At 51.3% G+C, this 23,426-nt stretch overlaps 1 protein-coding gene across 2 annotated transcripts; it reads right to left on the bottom strand.

Moving 5' to 3' along the window:
* Positions 1-11,457: 11,457 nt before the first annotated feature.
* On the bottom strand, positions 11,458-22,131 carry RIPK3 (receptor interacting serine/threonine kinase 3). Of its 2 annotated transcripts, none has more exons than XM_073308601.1 (13): positions 22,048-22,131; positions 21,084-21,231; positions 20,231-20,561; positions 19,861-20,021; positions 19,600-19,649; positions 17,645-17,815; positions 17,348-17,430; positions 14,923-15,088; positions 14,039-14,130; positions 13,423-13,492; positions 12,741-12,832; positions 12,349-12,376; positions 11,458-11,831 (listed from the first exon to the last, which is right to left on the bottom strand). In XM_073308601.1, the coding sequence occupies exons 2-13, from the start codon at positions 21,227-21,229 to the stop codon at positions 11,728-11,730; spliced, it is 1,494 nt and encodes a 497-aa protein (XP_073164702.1). In that variant the 5' UTR covers positions 21,230-21,231; positions 22,048-22,131; the 3' UTR covers positions 11,458-11,727. The 2 variants fall into 2 exon arrangements, with proteins under 2 accessions (XP_073164702.1, XP_073164701.1); XM_073308600.1 differs by having other exon boundaries at positions 21,084-21,236; positions 22,048-22,121.
* Positions 22,132-23,426: the final 1,295 nt, after the last annotated feature.

The raw sequence follows: 23,426 nt of genomic DNA, 5'->3' as shown, positions 1-23,426 counted from the left end.
TCGCTTTGCCAGGTTCTGGTGCTGCATATACTGCTGGATAATGCGTGTGGTGTTTAATGTGCTCCTAATTGCCAAAGTGAGCTGAGCGGCCTCCATGCTTGCCTTGGTATGGCGTCCGCACAGAAAAAAGGCGCGGAACGATTGTCTGCCGTTGCTCTGACGGAGGGAGGGGGCGACTGACGACACGGCTTACAGGGTTGGCTTCAGGGAGCTAAAATCAACAAAGGGAGTGCCTGTACATCAAGAAGTATTTCAGGCAGGACTGCACGGAGGGTTCCAATAAGAAATGGTGCACCTAAGTTATCGTTCTTATTGGAACAAGGAGGTTAGCCTGGCCTCTGATTGATACATGGCTAGATTTACCTCGCTGCACCTTCTCTGTGAGTGACTGCAGTGTGATCTAGAGGAATGAGTCCCCTAGAAAGGGGAGGAGGCAAATGAGTACAAAACAAATCTGGTCTATTTCTTGTTCTGACCCACTCCATCTCTCTTTTACATCTTTGGCTGGCAGCAGACAGTGCAGAAGGACTGCATGCCATCCACATCTCATGGCTGCTTGGCAGAAGATGGTACAGTACAACTGCTAGCAGTCCGTATCGCCTGCCCACTCACCATAAGACGGTTCAATAGGACTGACTGCAGGACTAAAGAGAATGACCTGGTCAAGTCACTCCAAATTTAGTCCCTGCACCCATGTCTGCCCAGGCACTCCCAGCCGACGTGGCTAGGAGCACCTCGGACATGACGATGACGGCTACCAGTCGTACTGTACCGTCTGCTGCCACAAGGCAAGGGGTTGCTGCTACTGTGTAGCAATGCCGTACCACGTCTGCCAGCACCCAGGAGACATAGGGTGACGGTTACCTGAGCGGGCTCCATGTTTGCAGTGGTATGGCGTCTGCACAGGTAACTCAGGAAAAAAGGCGTGAAATGATTGTCTGCCCTTGCTTTCACGGAGGGAGGGAAGGAACGGGGGCCTGACAATATGTACCCAGAACCACCCACGACAATGTTTTAGCCCCATCAGGCATTGGGATCTCAACCCAGAATTCCAATGGGCAGCGGAGACTGCGGGAACTGTGGGATAGCTACCCACAGTGCAACGCTCCGGAAGTCGACTCTAGCCTCGGTACTGTGGAAGCGCTCCGCCGAGTTAATGCACTTAGAGCATTTTCTGTGGGGACACACACACTCGAATATATAAAACCGATTTCTAAAAAAACGACTTCTATAAATTCGTCCTTATTCCGTAGTGTAGAGTTTAGGTCAAATTTAACAGTGTTAGGTCGATTTAACCCTGCACCCACCCACACAACCAAGCCAGTTTAAAGGGCTCTTAAAATTGATTTCTTACTCCTCCCCAGTGAGGGGTTTAGCACTAAAATCGACCTTGCTGGGTCGAATTTGGCGTAGTGTGGATGCAATTTGATGGTATTGGCCTCTGGGAGCTATCCCAGAGTGCTCCATTGTGACTGCTCTGGGCAGCATTCTCAACTCAGATGCACTGGCCAGATAGACAGGAAAAGCCCCAGGAACTTTTGAATTTCATTTCCTGTTTGGCCAGCATGGTGAGCTGATCATCACAGATGACCATGCAGAGCTCATCAGCACAGGTGACCATGGAGTCCCAGAATTGCAAAAGAGGTCCAGCATGGACCGAACAAGAGGTACTGGATCTGATCGCTGTATAGGGAGATGAATCCATGCAGGCAGAACTCCATTCCAAAAGATGAAATGCCAATATATATGCCAAAATCTCCAAGGGCATGATGGACAGAGGCTACAACAGGAACACACAACAATGCCAAATGAAAATTAAGGAGCTCAGGCAAGCCTACCAAAAAACAAAGGAGGCAAATGGTTGCTCCAGGTGAGAGCCCGATACCTGCCACTTTCATGATGAGCTGCATGCAATTCTAGGCGGGGACCCTACCACTACCCCACCACTGTCCATGGACACCTGCAAAGGGGGAGTCTCATGCAACAGGGATGAGGATTTTGTGGATGATAATGAGGAGGAGGTTGAGGATAGCGCATGGCAGGCAAGCTGAGAATCCCTTCTCCCCGGCAGCCAGGAACTGTTCACCACCCTGGAGCCAATACCCTCCCAAGGTGGGCTCCCGGACCATGAAGCCGGAGAAGGCACCTCTGGTGAGTGTACCTTTGTAAATATAATACAGGGTTTAAAAGCAAGTGTGTTTAATGATTAATTTGCCCTGAAGACTTGGGATGCATTTGCGGCCAGTATAGCTACTGGAAAAGTCTGTTACCGTGTCTGGGGATGAAGCAGAAATCCTCCAGGGAGATCTCCATGAAGCTCTCCTGGAGGTACTCTAAAAGCCTTTGCAGAAGGTTTCTGGGGAGGGCAGCCTTATTCCGTCCTCCATGGTAGGACATTTTACCATGCCAAGCCAGTAGCAAGTAGTTTGGAATCATTGCAGAACAAAACATTGCAACGAATGGGCCTGGGCTTTGGTGGCATTCAAGCAACATCTGTTCTTTATCTCTCTGTGTTAGCCTCAGGAGAGTGATATCATTCATCATCACCTAGTAGAAATATGAGAAATTTGTTTAAGGGGACATTCATAGGTGCCCATTCCTGCTGGGCTGTTTGCCTTTGGCTGAAAAGAAATCATCCCTGCTGTTAGCCATGTGGTGGGGGGAGGCCCATTCATGCTGAGCTGTTCGCATTTGGCTGACAGGGATCTTCCCTGATACTAGCCACGAGGTGGGTGGGGGAGGGAGGAGGGTGAAGCAATCATCCCAGAGAATTGGGTGGTGGGGGGGTAGGGTTGTGCTGCATATTCACCCTAAGACCACAGCCCTCCTTTTAAATGGCCAACCCAATGGGCTTTGCTTGGTATGGGAAAGGAAAGTGCTGCTGTTTGAAACCATTCCCACATGTTATGAAGGTTGAAGAAGCCGAAAGCCTTTGCCTTACCCTGGCTGCCTGCAAGCAGAATTCTGTTGCCCAGCCAAACGTGTGTGATGTCTCACACCAAACCAGCAGGCACTCGATATAAGAGGCAAAATGTGACCCTGTACCAATGTGAATCGCTTGATTCAGTGTGAAATAGTCTTCCCTTTGTTCTCTAAAATGTATCTTTTTAAATACTACTCTCCCTTTTTTTCCTCCCGCCGCTGAAAATGTTTCTACGCTCCCCCTATCATCTCCATCCCAGAGGCTACCGCAGATAAGAAGGCGAAAAAAATGCACTCGTGATGACATGTTCTCAGAGCTCATGCAGTCCTCCCGCACTGAAATATCTCAGCAGAATGCATGGAGGCAAACAATGGCAGAGTCCAGGAAAGCGTTAAATGAACGCGATGAGAGGAGGGAGGAGTGAGATGAGAGGAGGCAGGATGCAATGCTGAGGCTACAGGGGGAGCTGCAGGAAAGGCAGCAGGAGCATAGACCACCGCTGCAGCCCCTGTATAACTACCTGCCCTCCTCCCCAAGTTCCATATCCTCCTCATTCAGACGCCCAAGAACACGGGTGGGGGTGGGGGTAGGCTACGGGCACCCAACCACTGCACCCCAGAGGATTGCCCAAGCAACAGAAGGCTGGCATTCAATAAGTTTTGAACTGTAGTGTGGCCTTGTCCTTCCTGCCGCCCCTCATCCACCACCCTACCCGGTGCTTCCCTCCTCACACACCCCTCCTGGGCTACCTTGTGAGTTTTCCCCCTATTTGTGTGATAAATTAATAAAGAATGCATGATTTTGAAACAATAATGACTTTATTGCCTCTGAAAGTGGTGACCGAAGTGGGGAGGGCAGTTGACTTACAGGGAAGTGGAGTCAACCAAGGGGGTGGGTTTTCATCAAGGAGAAACAAACAGAACTGTCATACCACAGCCTGGCCAGTCATGAAACTGGTTTTCAAAGCTTCTCTGATATGCAGGGCACCCAGCTGTGCTCTTCTAATCACCTTGGTGTCTGGATGTGTGGAATCGGCAGCCAGGCGATTTGCCTCAACTTCTCACCCCGTCATAAACGTCTCCCTCTTACTCTCACAGATATTATGGAGCACACAGCAAGCAGCAATAACATTGGTTTATTGGTTTCGCTGAGGTCTAACCGAGTCAGTAAACTGCACCAGCGCACTTTTAAACGTCCAAAGGCACATTCTACCACCATTCTGCACTTGCTCAGCCTGTAGTTGAACTGCTCCTTACTGCTGTCCAGGGTGCCTGTGTACGGCTTCATGAGCCATGGCATTAAGGGGTAGGCTGGGTCCCCAAGGATAACTATAAGCATTGCAACATCCCCAACAGTAATTTTCTGGTCTGGGAAGTAAGGAAGTAAGTCCCTTGCCTCAGCTGTTCAAACAGACCAGAGTTCCTGAAGATGCGAGCGTCATGCACCTTTCCCAGCCATCCCATGTTGATGTCGGTGAAATGTCCCTTGTGATCCACCAGTGCTTGCAGCACCATGGAAAAGTACCCCTTGCGGTTTACATACTGGATGCCAAGGTGGTCTGGTCCCAAGATAGGGATATGGGTTCCGTCTATGGCGCCACCACAGTTAGGGAATCCCGTTGCAGCAAAGCCATCCACTATGACCTGCACATTTCCCACGGTCACTGCCCTTGGAAGCAGCAGCTCAGTGATTGCGCTGGCTGCTTGCATCACAGCAGCCCCCACAGTAGATTTACCCAGTGATGAGCTGCCAAAATCTTAACAACCGGTTCCCTCCTCACCCCACGAAGGGGTTGTGGACCGCCCCCACCCCCCAGGACTCCTGCCACATCCAACCCCCTCCCCTGTCCCCTGACTGCCCCCAGAACTGGCCAGGAGGGTCTCGTGGGCCACCGTAGTCGGTGCCCACTGCGCCCCACCCTTGCTAATAGCCATTGATGGACCTATCCTCCATTAACTTATCTAGTTCTTTTTTTTATAATTTTGGTCTTCACAACATCCTCTGGCAAAGAGTTCCACAGGTGTTGTGTGAAGGAATACTTCCTTCTGTTTGTTTTAAACCTGCTGCCTATTAATTTCATTTGGTGACCCCTAGTGTGACGTTATCTGATTAAAATATGACCATATAGATTATTGCTGCAACCACTGTTCTATATTTGCAGCAAATCTTGTACAAAGGTTGTTGAGTGAGGTATCTATGAAAAGTTATGATCTGCTGGTTATAAGTATGCTAGCTGTCTGCATGTATCATTTTTGTACGAGAAGTTATAAGTATTGGCTCTATACCTGGATTTCAAATGTTGGCTCCTGGGGTACCGCCCACAAGGTAGTGGCCATCTAGGAGGGACTGTTCAATTTAAGTGGTTCATCAAGAAACACTTGGTTGACAATGGACCATGGCAGATGCCCATCTACATTGAGTGGACTGTCATGCAAACGTGCTGTCTGGAGTGTAGGTAATGGCTTCCTGCAATGACTGAGGGAAATTGGGCATGACCATGTGACTTGCCCACGTGACTCCAAACTCCATCTTGTTGCTGTAATTTCCCACAGTAAGAACAATGGGATGGCCTCCAAATGGCAAAAGCTATAAAAGGCCCTGGAACCACCTCCATTTTGTCTTCAATCCTACTTCTTACCTCTGGAGGAACTTTGCTACAAACTGAAGCTCTGAACAAAGGACTGAATGACCAATCCCAGCTGTAGATGTGTTCCAGAGATTTGACTTAGGCCAGCAGTTTATTCCATCACTGATACAAGTCTGAACCAAGAACTTTGCCATTACTGGATGTAATTGATTCCTTCAACCAACTTTAACTCTCACCTTTCTTTCTTTCTTTTTATAAATAAACCTTTAGATTTTAGAAACTCATCAGCGTGATTTTTTGATAAGATCTAAGTTATAGATTGACCTGGGTGTGTGGCTGGTACTTTGGGATCAGAAGAACCTATTATTTGATGAGACTGGTTGTAAAGAACTACTCATCTCTGAATCCAGTGGTTTTGGTGGTGATAGAAGAACTAGAATGCCTGAGGAAACAGCCTTTATGTTTTCTTGTTAGCCAGTGTGGTGAAACAGGAGTTTACTTTTGTGGCTGGTCTGGTCTATCTTATAAAAGAATAACCACCAGTTTTGGGTTGTGTTGGCCTTATTTCTCAGCAGTTCATCCTGAATTTGGCATCCTCAGTTGTGCCCCACTAAGACATGGTTACACCTAGTTCTTGTGTTATGAGAAGGAGTAAATAACACTTCCTTATTTACTTTCTCCTCACCAGTCATGATTTTATAGCTCTCTATCAGATCCCCACTTAGTCGTCTCTTTTCCAAGCTGAAATGTCTCAGTCTTATTAATCTCTTCTCATATGGCAGCTGTTCCATCCCCCTCATCATTTTTGTTGATAAACTTTTGTGATAAAGAACTACCAAATGTAAAAGGAACACAGTGTGACTCACAGTAAGAGATAGTCCTTGTCCCAAGCAGCTTACATGTTGAACAGACAAAAAAAAGGGAATGGTAGCAGGATTCAACATAAGGCAAAGTAGTCATCCCATGTGAAGATGGGCCCACCTGTTAACTCCATGAATTATTGTTTGCCTTCAGTCAAGGAACACCATGGTATTTAAAATGCAGCCAATTCTAGGCTGGAGTTTATCTGACTCTTCTAAAACAGGATGTGTGCAAAATGGATAACTGAATTTCCTGTTTAAAGCCAGTGATTCTCCTGATGATGCAGCTCTTGGAGAGAAAATCGAGACAACCTGCATCGCCCTGTGACTGTGCAATTAACAGCAAATTCCCAAGTGAGCTCTCCTCAGAATCAGAGAGATGCTGTTATGGCTCATTATTGCATCCTTTCTAGTGGTTCTCACATATACCTGTAATTTAATTCCTGCAGCCATGAGAGATGCCCAAGTATTCTTAGAGAAGTCTTAATGTCTCCTTTTTACTATCCAGGGATCCAGTCACAATTTGAACTTGTGGCATCTGATGGAGAAGTTAAAATGCTGGGGGACTCTCTCTGGATTTCCTGCAAAACCTCTGGATTCAGTTTAGGTGTTTATGGGATGACCTGGTACAGAAACATGCCTGGAAAGGGACTGGAGTGGCTCTCAACCATTAATCATTGGGCCGGAGGTACACAAAATTACACTGCTTCAGTGAAAGGCCAATTCACCATCTCCAGGGACAGTCCCAACAACCTGCTGTATTTGCACATGACTAACCGTAGACCTGAAGACACTGCTGAGTATTGCTGCATGTTGGACGCATTAAGCAGAAGGCAGTCGGCGCTTAGACAAGAATGGTTTTTACTGCAGAAGATTTCTGCTGAGGAAGCTGAAAGCCTGAACCATAGAAAATCCCAGAGGAAACCAGCTCAGAGAATCCACTCAGCTTCAACAATAGGAACAGGCTACCTGCTTCCATCCACTTCTTTCCCTGACTCTGGATCCTGGGATTCCTTCCCCCTTCCCCTAGTGCCAGCGTTCCCCATTCCCCTTGTGGCAACCCTCATTCCTCCCACTCTATCCACTCTAAGTCTCCAAGAGACAACAGAAACCAAGGCCTCTCACCAGGCCTTGTAGGGACTCCTTCCAAAGGAGCTGATCTGTGCTTTAAAATGGGGGCAGAGGGAGGTCTTGGAAGATGCATGGGGATGTGTCCAACATGGGAGAGGGGATAGAGAGAACATGCAATGTGTTAGTGGGTTTCCTAAACCAGAGGGCAAGGACTGGGGGGCTTAGACATATTGGATGTGACCTGTGCAGGCATGCAGGCCTCAGTCTACCTAGTTACCCTCCATGGACTCATGTCCACGCTCTGCCCAGGTGGTGCTGCCTCACACCAGCTCCGATCCCTGGGCTGATCCAGGTCCATTCTCTCTCTTGCCCAGGGCAGATGTGGCATGGTGCAGCGCTGACTGAGTGGGTGGGGCCCATCCCCCTGCTGGAGGCTGAGCATCCTGTCAGGCTGGGCTCCAAGTGCAGCGTGGCCAGGTGGGGTCCGACTGGAGCGAATGCCACCACCGACAGGCTGCAGGAGGCGGTGAGGGACGGCACATGCAGAAAGCGGTGCCGGCATTACAATTAGGGCTGCCAATTTTGGTTGGACATATTTCTGGAGGTTTCATCTTCTGATATAATCTTTAATTCAAGATTAATCTTTAATTTCTGGTGACTCCAGGACAATCCTGGAGGGCTGGCAACCCTAATTATGACCCCACCACCATGCCGTGCGCCAGCAACCCCCATGAAATCAGCGTTCCAGGTAAATATCCCCCCCCCAGAGCCACCAGCCTGCAGCAAGCTGCTCCAGGGCAAGGAGCTGATGGAAACCACCACAGCCGTGCCCCTCCCTTGCTGTACTGCCTCAAGAGGGGAGCCCCTGGTGCATCATGGGAGATGCAGCCTAGCCAGGGAGCCCAGCATCTAGGACGTCTCCAGAGAGGTATCTCCAGTGTTAGTGCCCTTGTGCAAGGCGTTGGTGGAAACGGGATGAAATTTAACATGGGCTCATGCACATAGGGACAAGAAACAAGAAAATTGCTGCTCTGAGCCGGGGGCTCATCAGCAGGAAGTGACAGAGGAGGAGGGAGACTTGGGTGTGTCAGTGGATTGCACAGTGTCCATGGGCCACAGATGGGATGTGGGCAGGAGAAAGGCCCATGTGATCCTGGGATGGAACAGTTCAGGTGTCTCCAGTAGAGAAAGGGACATATTAATGCCAGTGGAGAAGGCACCGGGCAGAGCTCAGCTGGAATCCGGTGCAGAGTTCTGGGCAGCCCTGTCCCAGAAAGAGATCCCGACTGGAGCAGGTGCCAAGAAGGGCTGGTGGGACAATCAGGGAAATGGAGAGCTGGTCTCACGAGAGGGGAATTAAACACCTGGGCTAGATTAGCCTAAACCACAAGCTGAGTGGGGTCTGATTGCTCTATAAATATATCATGGGGGGAGCGGGGAGAACACCAGGGAGGGAGACGAGCTGTTGAAGCTAAAGGACAAATCAAATGGGGATAAATGGGGCAGGAATCAATGGAGGAGAAGGTTTGTAACCATCAGAGGGGGGAGGTTCTGGAACAACCTGCAATGGGAGCAGTTGGGGTGGGAGGGGAACAACCTAAGCAGGATACAGATGGAGCCTGATAAGTTTATGGATGGGATGATACAATGGGATAGCGAGAACTGGACTCCATGTCCCAGTAGGAGCCTTCCAGTGCTGTGTTCCCACAACAAGGAATAGGGGCATGAGGCACCCAAACTACAACTCCCATGATGCACTATGACCAGAAATGTTTCGGCTTTGATACTTGACATGTTTCAGGGAAAACGTTGAAAATGGAGAAAAGCCCCACGCCCACATTTTATGAGCATTTCTACTGTTCGCCTTCCCTGGAGGGTCTTCAGGTGAACTCAACCCGAGGCTACCCAACGGACAGGACCCTGGGTGAAATCCTAGCCCCCTCCGTGTGGATGGGAGCTTTGCCTTTGACATTCATAGGGCTAGGGTCTCACTGGAGCTGAGGGAGAGTCCACGTTCCTGTCCTGCAGGAAATGGTAACATTTCCATCTTTGTTTTTGAAGAAAAGTTCATATTTCATCATTTTTGGCAGAATGGAAATTCCAAAGGCAGGTTTGACTCAGAAATGTCAAAACGTTTCATTGCAACATTTTCAATCGAAATGAAGCATGCTGAGATGTGAATAGTTGAAACGTTTCCTTCCATGTGAACAAACTGGAGAGCAGCCAGAGGAGGGAAACAAGAACAAAAATTTGATCAGAGGTTTAGAACAGCGGACCTTGGGAGGAAAGGCGGAAAGAACTGGTCTAGAAAAGATGAAGCTGAAGGGGGGACATGATAACTGTCTTCCAATATGTTAAGGGCTGTTCTAAAGAGGACAGTGATCAAATGTTCTCCATGTTCACTGAAGACAGAACAAGAAGTAATGGGCTTAATCTGCAGCAAGGAAGATAAAACTTTCTAATTGTAAAGACAGTTAAGCTCTGGAACAGATTAACTCAGGAGGTTGTGGAGTTCCTGTCATTGGAGGTGTTCACACCCAGGTTGGACATAAACCTAGACTGTCCCTGACAGGTGTATTTGGTCCAGCCTCAGTGCAGAGGGTTAGACGACCTCTCAAGATCCCTTTCAGCCCGACATTTCTGATTCTAGGATTTTAGTTTCTTGAATTTACCCAAAATGCTTCATTTCAAGCAAGTTCAACATTAAGCTGCAGTTCCTTATCAGCGCATTGCCTTCTGGCAGGGGCATGCGCAGAAATTTAACTTTGACCCTTTTTGCGGGGGCACGGTCTGTATCCCCACTCCCCCGGCTCTGGCAGGAGCTCGCTGTCCTCCCCACAGCCCCAGGGCTAGGAGGATCTCACTCTCCCTGCCATCGTGGCCTGGGCCTGGAAGAGTTCTGTGCCTCCGATGATTGGAGGGCGGGGGGGAGGCATGCCCCTGCTTGATCCTCTTGTGCACACCCCTGCCTTTTGGGAGTTGTAGTTCAGGCCTCTATTTTCCCTTATGTAATCCCTGCCTGGACGACATCTCCCACAATGCACTGAGTCTTGTGATTCCCATGGTGCTCCAAACAGCTCAATCAGAAGCAAATCCAAGTTGCGTTATAGGAGAAAAAAAAAACAACCAACTATTTCCCCATGTTTATTCCCCCCCACTGTTCCTTAGACGTTCTTGTCAACTGCTGGAAATGGCCCACCTTGATTATCACTACAAAACTCCCCCCCCCCCCCCCCCGCTCTTCTACTGGTATTAGCTCATCTTAAGTGATCACTCTCGTTACAGTCTGTATGGTAACACTCATTGTTTCATGTTCTCTATGTATATAAATCTCCCCACTGTATTTTCCACTGAATACATCTGATGAAGTGAGCTGTAGCTCATGAAAGCTTATGCTCAAATAAATTGGTTAGTCTCTAAGGTGCCACAAGTACTCCTTTCCTTTTTGCAAATACAGACTAAGACGGCTGCTACTCTGAAACCTGTGACAGGAGATGTAGCCCTTCAGGGAGCCACGTCCAGAGGAGAGAATTGAGACTCGAACTACAACTCCCATAAACCAATGCACAGGTAGGAAAAAGCAGTTTAACATTTTTTTGAGCTGATTCCAAAGGAAATGTTTCAGATCATTTTTTAAAAAATGAAATATTCTGATTTGGGTGGAACAGACCCGAGATTAAATACTCCATTTTAATTTTCCCGATGGAAAATTAAAAATTTATGGCAAAATCAAAATTTTTCTGTGGAAAATTTCAATTTGGTGTAAACTGCCTTTTCCACAGGTACATCATTTTGCCCAGCTCTAGATTTCACTCTCCATTTCCAGGATGGTTCTGTTTGGCGGCCACGCCTGGGCCTTCGACAGCAGAGAGCATCTGTCCCACAGGCACTCTGAGATCTCCAGAGGACAGGCTGGGCTGGGCAATGTCAGTCACTGCTGGGCTGGCATCATCCAGCTGCCTTCTTTCCTCCACTCACGACTCTCAGAAACCAGACGACTCATCCCAAAGCTGGGCTTGTTTTAGTCTCATTGTTGCTTTAATGCAGCAGCTACAAAAGTCCTCCGTGGCCAGAGATTCCAGCTCCCAGGGCTGTAATCCCCCGTGCCCCCCACTGCAAGGGGGGGTGGGGAGCTGGGAATGGGGAAGAGGACGGTGTGGGGCCGAGTTTCACAGTGCCCCTGCAGAGGGAAGTGGTGCGTACCGGGGGAAGGGGGTCCTCTGCTGGGGGCAGGGAGGGCTGGGGTGCTCCACACACATATCTAGAGATCAGAGGTGAAGAAGCCATTATTTCTTCCTCCTCTTCTCTACTTGCACCTTGTTCACTTTCATGCTGTTGTTGTGGCCAATCTGTATTCCTGAGCAAGGACCAACGATATGTATGCAGCTACCTGTGGGAGAGAAGGAGACACAATAAAGTGAACGGTAAGAAAGAAAGAAAAGCATTTGTGTGGAGAGAGAAGAGGGGGGCGTATGGGGTGGATATGTAGAGACAGAGGGTGCACATAAGGATAGTCAGATGAGATGGATGGATGGACGTGTATGGGGAAGGATGGATGGACAGATAAGATGGATGGATGCACGGATGGATGTGTAAGGGGATGGATGGATGAGTGTGGATGGGGACGGATGGATAGATGCACAGATGGATGGGTGTGGATGGGGACGGATGGATCAGATGGATCGATGTGTGTGTGTATGGGGAAGGATGGACGGATGTATTCTCTCTTTCACTCTCTCAGATGCTTAAAACCAAAGAATTGTTCTGGGGGCAACAAATAGAAGGGACCCCCACCCCTACCCCAAATATCTGGGGCCGCCAGAGCCTTAGTGCTCATTTATGAGGGAGCAGGTTCCCCCTGGGGGCCAGCCAAGTACATTGCCGCTGTCCCGAGTGCAGGGGCTCACCTGAGAACCCATAGGCAGGTGGCTGAGACTGAAAGACAGATGGGGGAGGGGAATGGGTTAGTCAGCTGGGACGGGAACAAAGACCCTGCTCTTTCCCTCTGTGCCATTATCCCCATGATCCATTCTTTCCATTCCACAGTTCCCATCCCTTATACCCCTCCTCCTCCCCTTCATCTGCCCATAGCTCCCTCCCCCACACCATCCTCTTACATCCCCTCCCCTGCTCTCCCCATCTGTAGATCCCCCTCCCCCATTCCCTTCCAGCACCACCTCAGCTCCACCCCAACCTCCCGGCTCCCATCCTGATCCCATAATCCCCTATATTCCCATCCCCCTCTATTGCCCTGCATCCCTAACCTCTCCCCCTTCCCCGGGTGGGGGCACCCCCTCACCGGTTGCTGGAATGAGAACATGGGTTGCTCCGGCCCCTGGGTGGGGAGAGGTAGTTGGGACTGGATGGAAAAGAAGGGCCTCGGCTCATTGTCTGGTAGGAAAGAAAAATTAGGGTTCATGAGCACTTCCCCTTTAAGGTTGGGATTTTTCACTGTCAGACTCTATCCCCACCAAGATGCATCCTCTTAGCCATCCCTGATGCACGCCCACTTGTTCACTGCCCTTGTGAACACTTTCTCTTTAAGGGAGGAGTTTCTCTCTGCCGGAGTTGGTTCCTCATAAAAACTTCCCCTTTAAGAGCAGAGTTCTTCACTGCCAGACTTTGGTCCTCATGAACACTTTTCCTTTTCCTTTTTCTTAAAGGGGAGTTTCTCGTTGTCAAACACAGGGACCCATTCCGCACTGTGGAACTTTCCCTTTAAGGGTGAAGTTTCTCACTGCCAGATGCCAAATGTCATGCACACTTTTCCTTCAAGTGGGCTTTTAAAGGGGAGTTTCTTAGTATTGGTCTCTGTCCCTCATCCTGTATTAATGGTAGTGAAAAGCTGCCACTTCACAGTGAAATGAGGGTACTGCAATGGGGGGGGGGTAACATCCCATCTTAGGCCTGACCCCCTCCTCCTGGATTGCCCCCTGTCCTCCAGCCCGGCCTCCCCTCTCCCTGGATCTGCCCCATGGTACCTGGGGGTCTCAACTGTGATGAGATTGTCTTGGGGGAGCCAAATTCTCCATTATTGGGTCCTTCTGCTCCCTTGAAAGAGAAGAGAGAATCACATGGATCCTGCATGCTACGTCTCACTAGATCCCTACAGATATAAATTACAGGGACCCCTTGCCCGGCACTGAGACGCAGCCCTTCTGGGGTGGGGCATGGGAGCTGTTCATATGGGAACCCCTCGCCCAGTGCAGAGATGGGGCCCCTGTGCGGAGGGGTACAGGGGCTGGTTCTATGGGAACCCCTCACCTGGCACTGAGATGCAGCCCCTCTGGGGTGGGGCATGGGAGCTGTTCATATGGGAACCCCTCGCCCAGTGCAGAGATGGGGCCCCTGTGTGGAGGGGTACAGGGGCTGGTTCTATGGGAACCCCTCACCTGGCACTGAGATGCAGCCCCTCTGGGGTGGGGTGCACCGGCTGCATAACAGCCACAGAGCAGCCCTGCCTGGGGATTGCTCACCCAGTGTTGAGGTGTAGCCAGCCCTGGGCATTAGGACTAGCACTGACTGCAAGGGGTGGTGCCCCCACATGGCACTCCTTGCTAAGCCCACCCCAGAAAGGGAGCGATGGCAGACATTTACCTGCCTGGGACCCATGCTGACACTGCAGGGCTGAGGGGTACCAGGTTCTTGCTGATGCTCCGTCTCCCTCATGCTTCTCCTGGGCACAGCTTCTGAGGGACATAAAGACACCCCCCCGGGTCAGCTTACGGGAGCCCGTGCGCCCTTCTCCCCTTCTGCAAACAACCCAGACCCTCAGGCAGGGAAATTAGCCGCAACAGCCAGCTCAGGAAGTCGCACCACTCTGGAGGCGGGACTTCCTGTATTGGCACTCTGGGAATGGAATTTCCTCTATTGCCACCTGTTTTGGGTGGGACTTCCTGTGTTGACATTCTAGAGGCAGGACTTCTTGTGTTGGCACTTCCTGTCCTGCTACCTTGGAGGCAGGATTTTCTGTCATGTCATTCTGGAGGCAGGACTTTCTCCATTGTCACCATTTAGCATGTCAAAGCCTATCCTGTTACACTGGAAACACAACTTCCTGCCCAGTAACTCGGGAGGCAGGATTTCCCCTAATGCCACCATTTTGGGTGGAACTTCCTGTCCTGTGACACAGGAAGCAACACTTCCTGCCTTGCCACACTGGAGGTGAATCTTCCCCACAGCCACCTTGTTGGGCAGGACTTCCTATGTTGCCTCATGCCACATCAGAGACAGGACTTCTGGGGTTGCCACTCTTGAGCTGGGACTTCCTGCTCTGTCACATCAGAGGTGGGAATTCTCACACAGTCATAGCCGATGTGGAAGTCCATCTATGGACCTGTTGGAGGCGGGAATTCCTGCCCTTTTATCTTGGAGGTGGGATTTCCTGTCATGACACCAGAGTAGACTCCCTTGATACCCAGAATTTCACCAGCTGGTGCCTGATGCAGATAGTTTGGAAGGGGGACGGAAACCCCACTTACCGTTTTCTGTGGATGGATGATCCTCATAACGAAGTGTGTGGAATTTCTCTGAGACCCCGAGGGAAGATGGAGGAGAGGCATGGAGATGGGAGCTCTCAGCCACAGCGGGTGTAGGGACGCTTACTGATGGTCTGGACTCATAGCTGGGAGAACTGGCCATCATCATCTGGGGTGACAATTTTGGGGTCAGGACTGGATAGACAGACAGATGGGTGTGTATGGGGATAGATGGATACACAGATAGATGGGTGCGTATGGGGATATCTATCTATCCCCATATACACCCATCTGCCTGTCTGTCTAATCTATCTATCCCCCAAACACTCCATCATCCATCCATCCATCTACCTCCAGGCACATCCATTCATCCATCCATTTATAGATATCCCCATACACACCCATCTATCTATCTATCTATCTAGATGGATGGATGGATGATGGGGTGTATGAGGGATAGATAGGATTAGACAGGCAGACAGATGTGTATGGAGATAGTGAGACAGTCTGATTTCTCTTCTGGTGCAGCACCACCCCCTTGTGGCAGGTGCTGAGAATATCAGGGATTGAATTACTTAAATCATGTGAAAAGAAAAGGAGGACTTGTGGCACCTTAGAGACTAACCAATTTATTAGAGCATAAGCTTTCGTGAGCTACAGCTCACTTCATCAGATGCATATCGTGGAAACTGCAGCAGACTTTATATATACACAGAGAATATGAAACAATACCTATTCCCACCCCACTGTCCTGCTGGTAATAGCTTATCTAAAGACAGGTTTCAGAGGAACAGCCGTGTTAGTCTGTATTCGCAAAAAGAAAAGGAGTACTTGTGGCACCTTAGAGACTAACCAATTTATTTGAGCATGAGCTTTCGTGAGCTACAGCTCACTTCATCAGATGTTTACCGTGGAAACTGCAGCAGACTTTATATACACACAGAAATCATGTTTCATGATTGTTTCATGATTTCTGTGTGTATATAAAGTCTGCTGCAGTTTCCACGGTAAACATCTGATGAAGTGAGCTGTAGCTCACGAAAGCTCATGCTCAAATAAATTGGTTAGTCTCTAAGGTGCCACAAGTACTCCTTTTCTTTTAGCTTATCTAAAGTGATTTCCAGCACAAATCCAGGTTTTCTCACCCTCCACCCCCCCACACAAATTCACTCTCCTGCTGGTGATAGCCCATCCAAAGTGACAACTCTTTACACAATGTGCATGACAATCAAGCTGGGCTATTTCCTGCATAAATCCAGGTTCTCACATCCCCCCCACCCCCATACACACACAAACTCACTCTCCTGCTGGTAATAGCTCATCCAAACTGACCACTCTTCAAGTTAAAATCCAAGTTAAACCAGAACATCTGGGGGGGGGGGGGGGGTAGGAAAAAACAAGAGGAAACAGGCTACCTTGCATAATGACTTAGCCACTCCAAGTCTCTATTTAAGCCTAAATTAATAGTATCCAATTTGCAAATGAATTCCAATTCAGCAGTTTCTCGCTGGAGTCTGGATTTGAAGTTTTTTTGTTTTAAGATAGCGACCTTCATGTCTGTGATCGCGTGACCAGAGAGATTGAAGTGTTCTCCGACTGGTTTATGAATGTTATAATTCTTGACATCTGATTTGTGTCCATTTATTCTTTTACGTAGAGACTGTCCAGTTTGACCAATGTACATGGCAGAGGGGCATTGCTGGCACATGATGGCATATATCACATTGGTGGATGTGCAGGTGAACGAGCCTCTGATAGTGTGGCTGATGTTATTAGGCCCTGTGATGGTGTCCCCTGAATAGATATGTGGGCACAGTTGGCAACGGGCTTTGTTGCAAGGATAAGTTCCTGGGTTAGTGGTTCTGTTGTGTGGTATGTGGTTGTTGGTGAGTATTTGCTTCAGGTTGCGGGGCTGTCTGTAGGCAAGGACTGGCCTGTCTCCCAAGATTTGTGAGAGTGTTGGGTCATCACCTAGCCGTCACCTTCAGCCCCCAACTAAAACCCCTCCAACGCATTATTAAGGATCTACAACCTATCCTAAAGGATGACCCTTTATATATATATGAATATATATATATATATTTATATATATACAGGCTGTGTATATATAAAGCCTGCTGCAGTTTCCACGATATGCATCTGAGGAAGTGAGCTGTAGCTCATGAAAGCTTATGCTCTAATAAATTGGTTAGTCTCTAAGGTGCCACAAGTCCTCCTTTTCTTTTTGCGAATACAGACTAACACGGCTGCTACTCTGAATTAAATCATGTGTTGGGAGATGGGAGATTTATCCTCAGCCCCTGGGTCTAGCTTGGAATTGGGGCTATTTAAGCCCTGGACGTCATATTCTGCTAGGATGGTGCTGCAACCTCGTGGCCAGCTGTGGTGATGCAGAGGATGGACTCAACCACAGCCGGCTGCGCCTCACCAGCACATCCTGGACCTGACGCACAGCCGGTACGATCCGGGAATTGTGGCAGGAGAAAATCTTCTCTGTCTTGTTGCTGCAGTCTGCAGGAGAAAGACAGGAGGGGTGAGGGATTCCACTGCAGTACGACACCCCCTAATGGTGGGGCATTGGGGCCAGCACAGACTGCCAGGGGAGAGCGCCCCCTCTTGAGCCCCTGACCCACTCCCTGCAGCCTGGTACCCTGTACTGAGCCCCGAGCCACCCCCTGCAGCACAGTGCCCCCATCAGCACTGACCGCACGGGAATGGACTTTACCTTTAAACGTGGGTCTTTCCCAGCTGTCATTGTGCCAACATCTCTTCATTAACTCTTTCATGTCCTCCAGGCCCTCCACTCCTGTGACCTCCTCCAGCTCCTCCAGGTCAGGTCTCTGGCCCCGGGGGATGTGCATTCGGAGCAGGGAGCTCATGCATTTTGGGAGGAGATCTGGACCGCGAAGACAAGGGGAACATAAGGGTCATACATAAACATTGTCCCCCAGTGGTGAGTCAGAGACATAACAGCTGTCACAGACACTGCCCCCCTGTGGTGAGTCAGAGATATGATTATTAAGGCTACAATAGTGTCACCGAATCTGAGACTTCCATTGACCTCCGTAACATTTTTTGCCCTCAGGTTGGAGCTCCCAGCCAGCTCCGCCCTCGCAGCTCCCAGCCCCCAACCTGGTGCGGGGACCCCGCAGCTGCCCAGCCATGGCAGGGGGCTGGTGGACCCTGCAGCTGCCCAGACGCCACGGGCGGCGGGGGGACCCCACACAGCTGCCCAGCTGCAGCCACGGTGGCCACAGCTTGAGGACCCGGCAGCTACCAGCTGCACGGGGCGAGGGGACCCCGCAGCAGCCCAGCCCCGCGGCAGAGGGACACCGAAGCTCCCATGCACCACATCGGTGGGGGACCCAGGAGCCCCAGCAGCCATGGGTGCTGAATCCACCTACCCTTTTGTCAGGGATATTTTTAGTGAAAGTCAGGGACAGGTCATGGGCTGCTGGGAATATTTGTTTATTATTGACCTGTCCCTGACTTTTAATAAAAATATCCGTGACAAAAACTTAGCCCTAATGATTATTTACTACAGGGGTCAGGAGTGGGGTAGGTCAGCTGGAATTTACCAGGAGCTTAAGGGAATTACCCTGAATCGCCTTTGATTTCAGGTGCCTAAATGTCACTGAGCTCCCAGCCATGTTTCGTAAAGCATCTCGCCACTGAGATCCCCTAGCCACACCCCCTCAGAGCCTCTGGGATTTGAACTCCCAGAGGTGGGCAGAGATTTTCAAATGGGCATAACTGGGCCTCTTCCCCCACTCTTTATAAGGAGCCTGTAAGAGGTAGTCCCTGTCGCAAAGATTTTACAGCCAAGAGAGACCAATTAAATCCCGTTTCATGGCTGGGGAAACTGAGGCAATAGATGGCTGAAGTAATTTGCCCCAGGCCGCACAGTTTAGCTGTGGATAGAACCCAGGAGTCCTGGGTCCCATCCCCCCTTGCTCCACTAGGCTCCACTCCTCTCCCAGAGCTGGGGATAGAATCCAGGAGTCCTGGCTCCCAACACCCCTGCTCTAACCCTCTAGGCCCCGTTCCCTTCCCTGAACTGGGGATAGAACCCAGGAGTCCTGCCCCAGCACCCCCCTGCTTTAACCACTGGGCCTCCCTGCCCTCCCAGAACTCAGGATAGAAAACAGAATTGAACACCAGACTTTGAGGGAACAGCGCCCCCCCGTACTGAGCCTCCTGCCCTGCTCCCTATACCACGGATTCCCCAGGTGGCACACTGTGGGTAGTGGGGCCAGCACTGCCCGCAAGGGGAGTGCCCCCCACATTAATGATAATTTCAATCCTGTCTGTCCACCCCCATATTCTCCCCCCATCCCTTCCACTCTAATAAACTATCCTTCCATCCAGCTATGTCTCTAGCCAACTACCCTTCCTTTTTCACACTTCTCCTCTCTTTTTATCCCACTGATACAGGGTTTATGGGTTATACCAACATAGGGTTTATGGCTATCACAGCTCACTGACCTCTAGTGGACAGATTGAAAACTGCACCTGTATGAACCGTAAATCCTGTGCTGCTGGGATAGAAGGGATTCCCCTTCAGTTCAGAGGTGGTGTTTGTTTTGTTTCTATTCCCAGGAAACCCTGAGTAGCCCCTGAATCCCAAGACAAGCTTGGCTCAAAAGAAAGGTATAGTTAAAAGACAGGAATAGGACTCACTTGGGTAAGGCTGTTGACCGGTTAACACGGACCAGGTGAGGATGGCATAACTGCAGAGGCGAAAGAGGAGGCAGGTTGGGATCATGGGATGGGAGAGCACGCCCTACACAGCTCCCTGCAGCACAGCGCCCCCTAATGTTGCTATGGGTCATTGTGGTCAGGACTGACTGAAAGGGGAGAGCACCCCCTACTGAACCTCCTGCCTTGTTCCCTGCAGCACAGCACCCCCAGTGCCTCACTGGGGCATTGGGGTTCCTTTACCTGTATATGTCCGTGGCTGGCGTTGGCTTGTAGTTGATGTCTATGAGGGATTCGGGGGGCATGTACTCCAGGGTACCCCCATAGTCATCCTCATCCCTGGATCTGTCCGTTCCCTGCTTGGTCGTCACTCGCTTGAACTTCGATAGTCCAAAGTCTGCCAACTGGTGGGGAAGAGAGAAAAGCATAGCTGGGGGGCAGGGAATGGGACACATGGCCTTTCTCCTCTAGGGGGCGCTAGCTGCTACACAGCCCTAGGGCAAGGGAGTGGCTGGATCAGTGGGGTGGGGAATGGGACGCAGGGCCTTTCCCTTGTAGGGGTTGCCGGCTCTGACCCAGGATTGGCTGATGAGGAGGGGAGGGGTTTTCTCACCCGGACGTGCAGCTCCAAATTCAACAGGACATTGCTGGGTTTGAGGTCCAGGTGCAGTAATGGTGGGTGAAGCCCATGCAGGTAATTCATGCCCAGCGCCACCTGGTGGAGGAGGCGGAAGCGCAGGGGCCAGGGGACTGGCTGGACTCTCTCCAGCAAACTGGCCAGGCTGCCATTCTCCATGTACTCCATGACGATGCCCAGCCGGGGGCCACAGTCCCAGCCCTCCTCTTCCTCCTCATAGAGGCCGAAGAGCCGCAGGATGTAGATGAAGCGAGCTTTGTCCATGGCCCGGGCTTCTTCCAGGAGCTCTTCACGGCTGCAGGTATCACTGCAGGGGAGGGGGGGTGGAGAGATGAACGAAGGATGGGGAAAGTTGAGAGTGGAGGAAGGAGGGAGGAAGTGAAAAGAAAGAAAGAAGGAGAAACAGAAGGTGGGAAAATGGAGAGATGGGAGGAGGGAATGGGAGAGTGGAGGGATAGAGACTACAGAGGGCAGGAGGAAATGGAGGTATGGAAGGACAGAGATAGTGGAGAGAGGGAGATAATAGAGATGGAAGGATAGGAAGAGATAATGGGCTCCACTCCGTGCAGGGAAGAGGAATAGGGAGGTATGGAAGGATAGAAAGAGGGAATGGAGAGATGGAAGGACAATAAGAGAGGAATGGACAGAAGGGTGAAGGAGAGATGGACAAAGAAACATGGTGAAAGGAACAGGAGAGAAGGGGGAATGAAGGGGAGAGGGGATGGGGAAAAGTAAAAAGAAGCACAGGAAGGAAGAGAAAAAAGAGAAAGAGAGTGAAGGAAAAAAGGCTAGAGAGAGAGAGAGAGAGAGAGCACCCCACCCCTCTTACCGGCTCAGTTTCTTCACGGCAATGGGGATGCGCCAGTCACGGTGCTGAGCCCGGTAGATGGTGCCGAACCCACCGGCGGCGATGAACTGCATCCCCTCCAGGCACTCCCGGGGGATCCGCTCCCGGAACTCCACCCACTCGGCCATCCCTGCGCTGGGACAGCGTGAGAGAACGCCCCTCCATCCCGACCCGCAGCCCCCCCATGCCCAGCCCCGGGCCCCTCCCTCTGCTGGTGCCCCTCCATCCCGACCCGCAGCCCCCCCATGCCCAGCCCCGGGACCCCCCCTCTGCTGGTGCCCCTCCATCCCGACCCGCAGCCCCCCCATGCCCAGCCCCGGGACCCCCCCTCTGCTGGTGCCCCTCCCTCCCGACCCGCAGCCCCCCCATGCCCAGCCTGGGACCCCCCCGCCCTGCTGGTGCCCCTCCATCCCGACCCGCAGCCCCCCCATGCCCAGCCCCGGGACCCTCCCTCTGCTGGTGCCCCTCCATCCCGACCCGCAGCCCCCCCATGCCCAGCCCCGGGACCCCCCCTCTGCTGGTGCCCCTCCATCCCGACCCGCAGCCCCCCCATGCCCAGCCCCGGGACCCTCCCTCTGCTGGTGCCCCTCCATCCCGACCCGCAGCCCCCCCATGCCCAGCCCCGGGAACCCCCCGCCCTGCCGGTGCCCTCCCTCCCGACCCGCAGCCCCCCCATGCCCAGCCCCGGGACCCCCCCGCCGTGCTGGTGCCCCTCCCTCCCGACCCGCAGCCCCCCCATGCCCAGCCTGGGACCTCCCCGCCCTGCTGGTGCCCTCCCTCCCGACCCGCAGCCCCCCCATGCCCAGCCCCGGGACCCCCCCTCTGCTGGTGCCCCTCCCTCCCGACCCGCAGCCCCTGCTAGCCCAGCCCTGCCCCGCATTCACTGGCCCTCTCCCCTCCCTTCATTCCCGGTGTCTGCACGGGGGGACTCGCGCCCCTGTCAGACCTGCAGCCCCCTGCACCGCTCCGAGCTTCCGCCTCCAGCCGCGGCGCGTTTCCCTTCGCCTGCGAGCTCGTCACTTCCCCCTCGGGCCTCCCACACCGCCCTTTGCCCCCCCCCCCCCGCGGCCTCCCCCGGCCCGGCCTGTCCCGCGCCTGCGGCGGGGCTGGCAGCGCGGCGGGAGGGGAAGAAAAGGCCAGGAGAGAGATTGGGAGGGAAGGAAGAAGGGAAGGTGTGTAGGGGCAGACAGGCAGAGATTGGGAGGGAAGGAAGGTGTGTAGGGACAGACAGGCAGAGATTGGGAGGGAAGGAAGGTGTGTAGGGACAGACAGGTAGAGATTGGGAGGGAAGGAAGGTGTGTAGGGACAGACAGGTAGAGATTGGGAGGGAAGGAAGGTGTGTAGGGACAAAAAGAAAAGGAGTACTTGTGGCACCTTAGAGACTAACCAATTTATTTGAGCATGAGCTTTCGTGAGCTACAGCTCACTTCATCAGATGTTTACCGTGGAAACTGCAGCAGACTTTATATACACACAGAAATCATGAAACAATACCTCCTCCCACCCCACTGTCCTGCTGGTAATAGCTTATCTAAAGTGATCAACAGGTGGGCCATTTCCAGCACAAATCCAGGTTTTCTCACCCTCCACCCCCCCACACAAATTCACTCTCCTGCTGGTGCTAGCCCATCCAAAGTGACAACTCTTTACATAATCAAGTCGGGCTATTTCCTGCATAGATCAAGGTTTTCTCACATCCCCCCCACCCCCATACACACACAAACTCACTCTCCTGCTGGTAATAGCTCATCTAAACTGACCATTCTCCAGGTTTAAATCCAAGTTAAACCAGAACATCTGGGGGGGGGGGGGGTAGGAAAAAGCAAGAGGAAACAGGCTACCTTGCATAATGACTTAGCCACTCCCAGTCTCTATTTAAGCCTAAATTAATAGTATCCAATTTGCAAATGAATTCCAATTCAGCAGTTTCTCGCTGGAGTCTGGATTTGAAGTTTTTTTGTTTTAAGATAGCGACCTTCATGTCTGTGATTGCGTGACCAGAGAGATTGAAGTGTTCTCCGACTGGTTTATGAATGTTATAATTCTTGACATCTGATTTGTGTCCATTTATTCTTTTACGTAGAGACTGTCCAGTTTGACCAATGTACATGGCAGAGGGGCATTGCTGGCACATGATGGCATAGATCACATTGGTGGATGTGCAGGTGAACGAGCCTCTGATAGTGTGGCTGATGTTATTAGGCCCTGTGATGGTGTCCCCTGAATAGATATGTGGGCACAATTGGCAACGGGCTTTGTTGCAAGGATAAGTTCCTGGGTTAGTGGTTCTGTTGTGTGGTATGTGGTTGTTGGTGAGTATTTGCT

Source organism: Lepidochelys kempii, chromosome 13 (assembly GCF_965140265.1).
Source record: "Lepidochelys kempii isolate rLepKem1 chromosome 13, rLepKem1.hap2, whole genome shotgun sequence".
Classification (NCBI taxonomy): Eukaryota; Metazoa; Chordata; order Testudines; family Cheloniidae; genus Lepidochelys; species Lepidochelys kempii.
This window is presented reverse-complemented; position numbering and strand designations above follow the sequence as displayed.

Excerpts from the sequence above, each read along its gene's own strand:
- RIPK3 (XM_073308601.1), bottom strand. The coding sequence starts at position 21,229 with ATGGCCGAGTGGGTGGAGTTCCGGGAGCGGATCCCCCGGGAGTGCCTG. Across the intron at positions 17,816-19,599 it reads CGGTCAACAGCCTTACCCAA|ATCTCCTCCCAAAATGCATG; the intron begins GTGAGTCCTATT and ends TTCGCGGTCCAG. Across the intron at positions 12,377-12,740 it reads TGTTCTCATTCCAGCAACCG|TCTCAGCCACCTGCCTATGG; the intron begins GTGAGGGGGTGC and ends TCTGTCTTTCAG.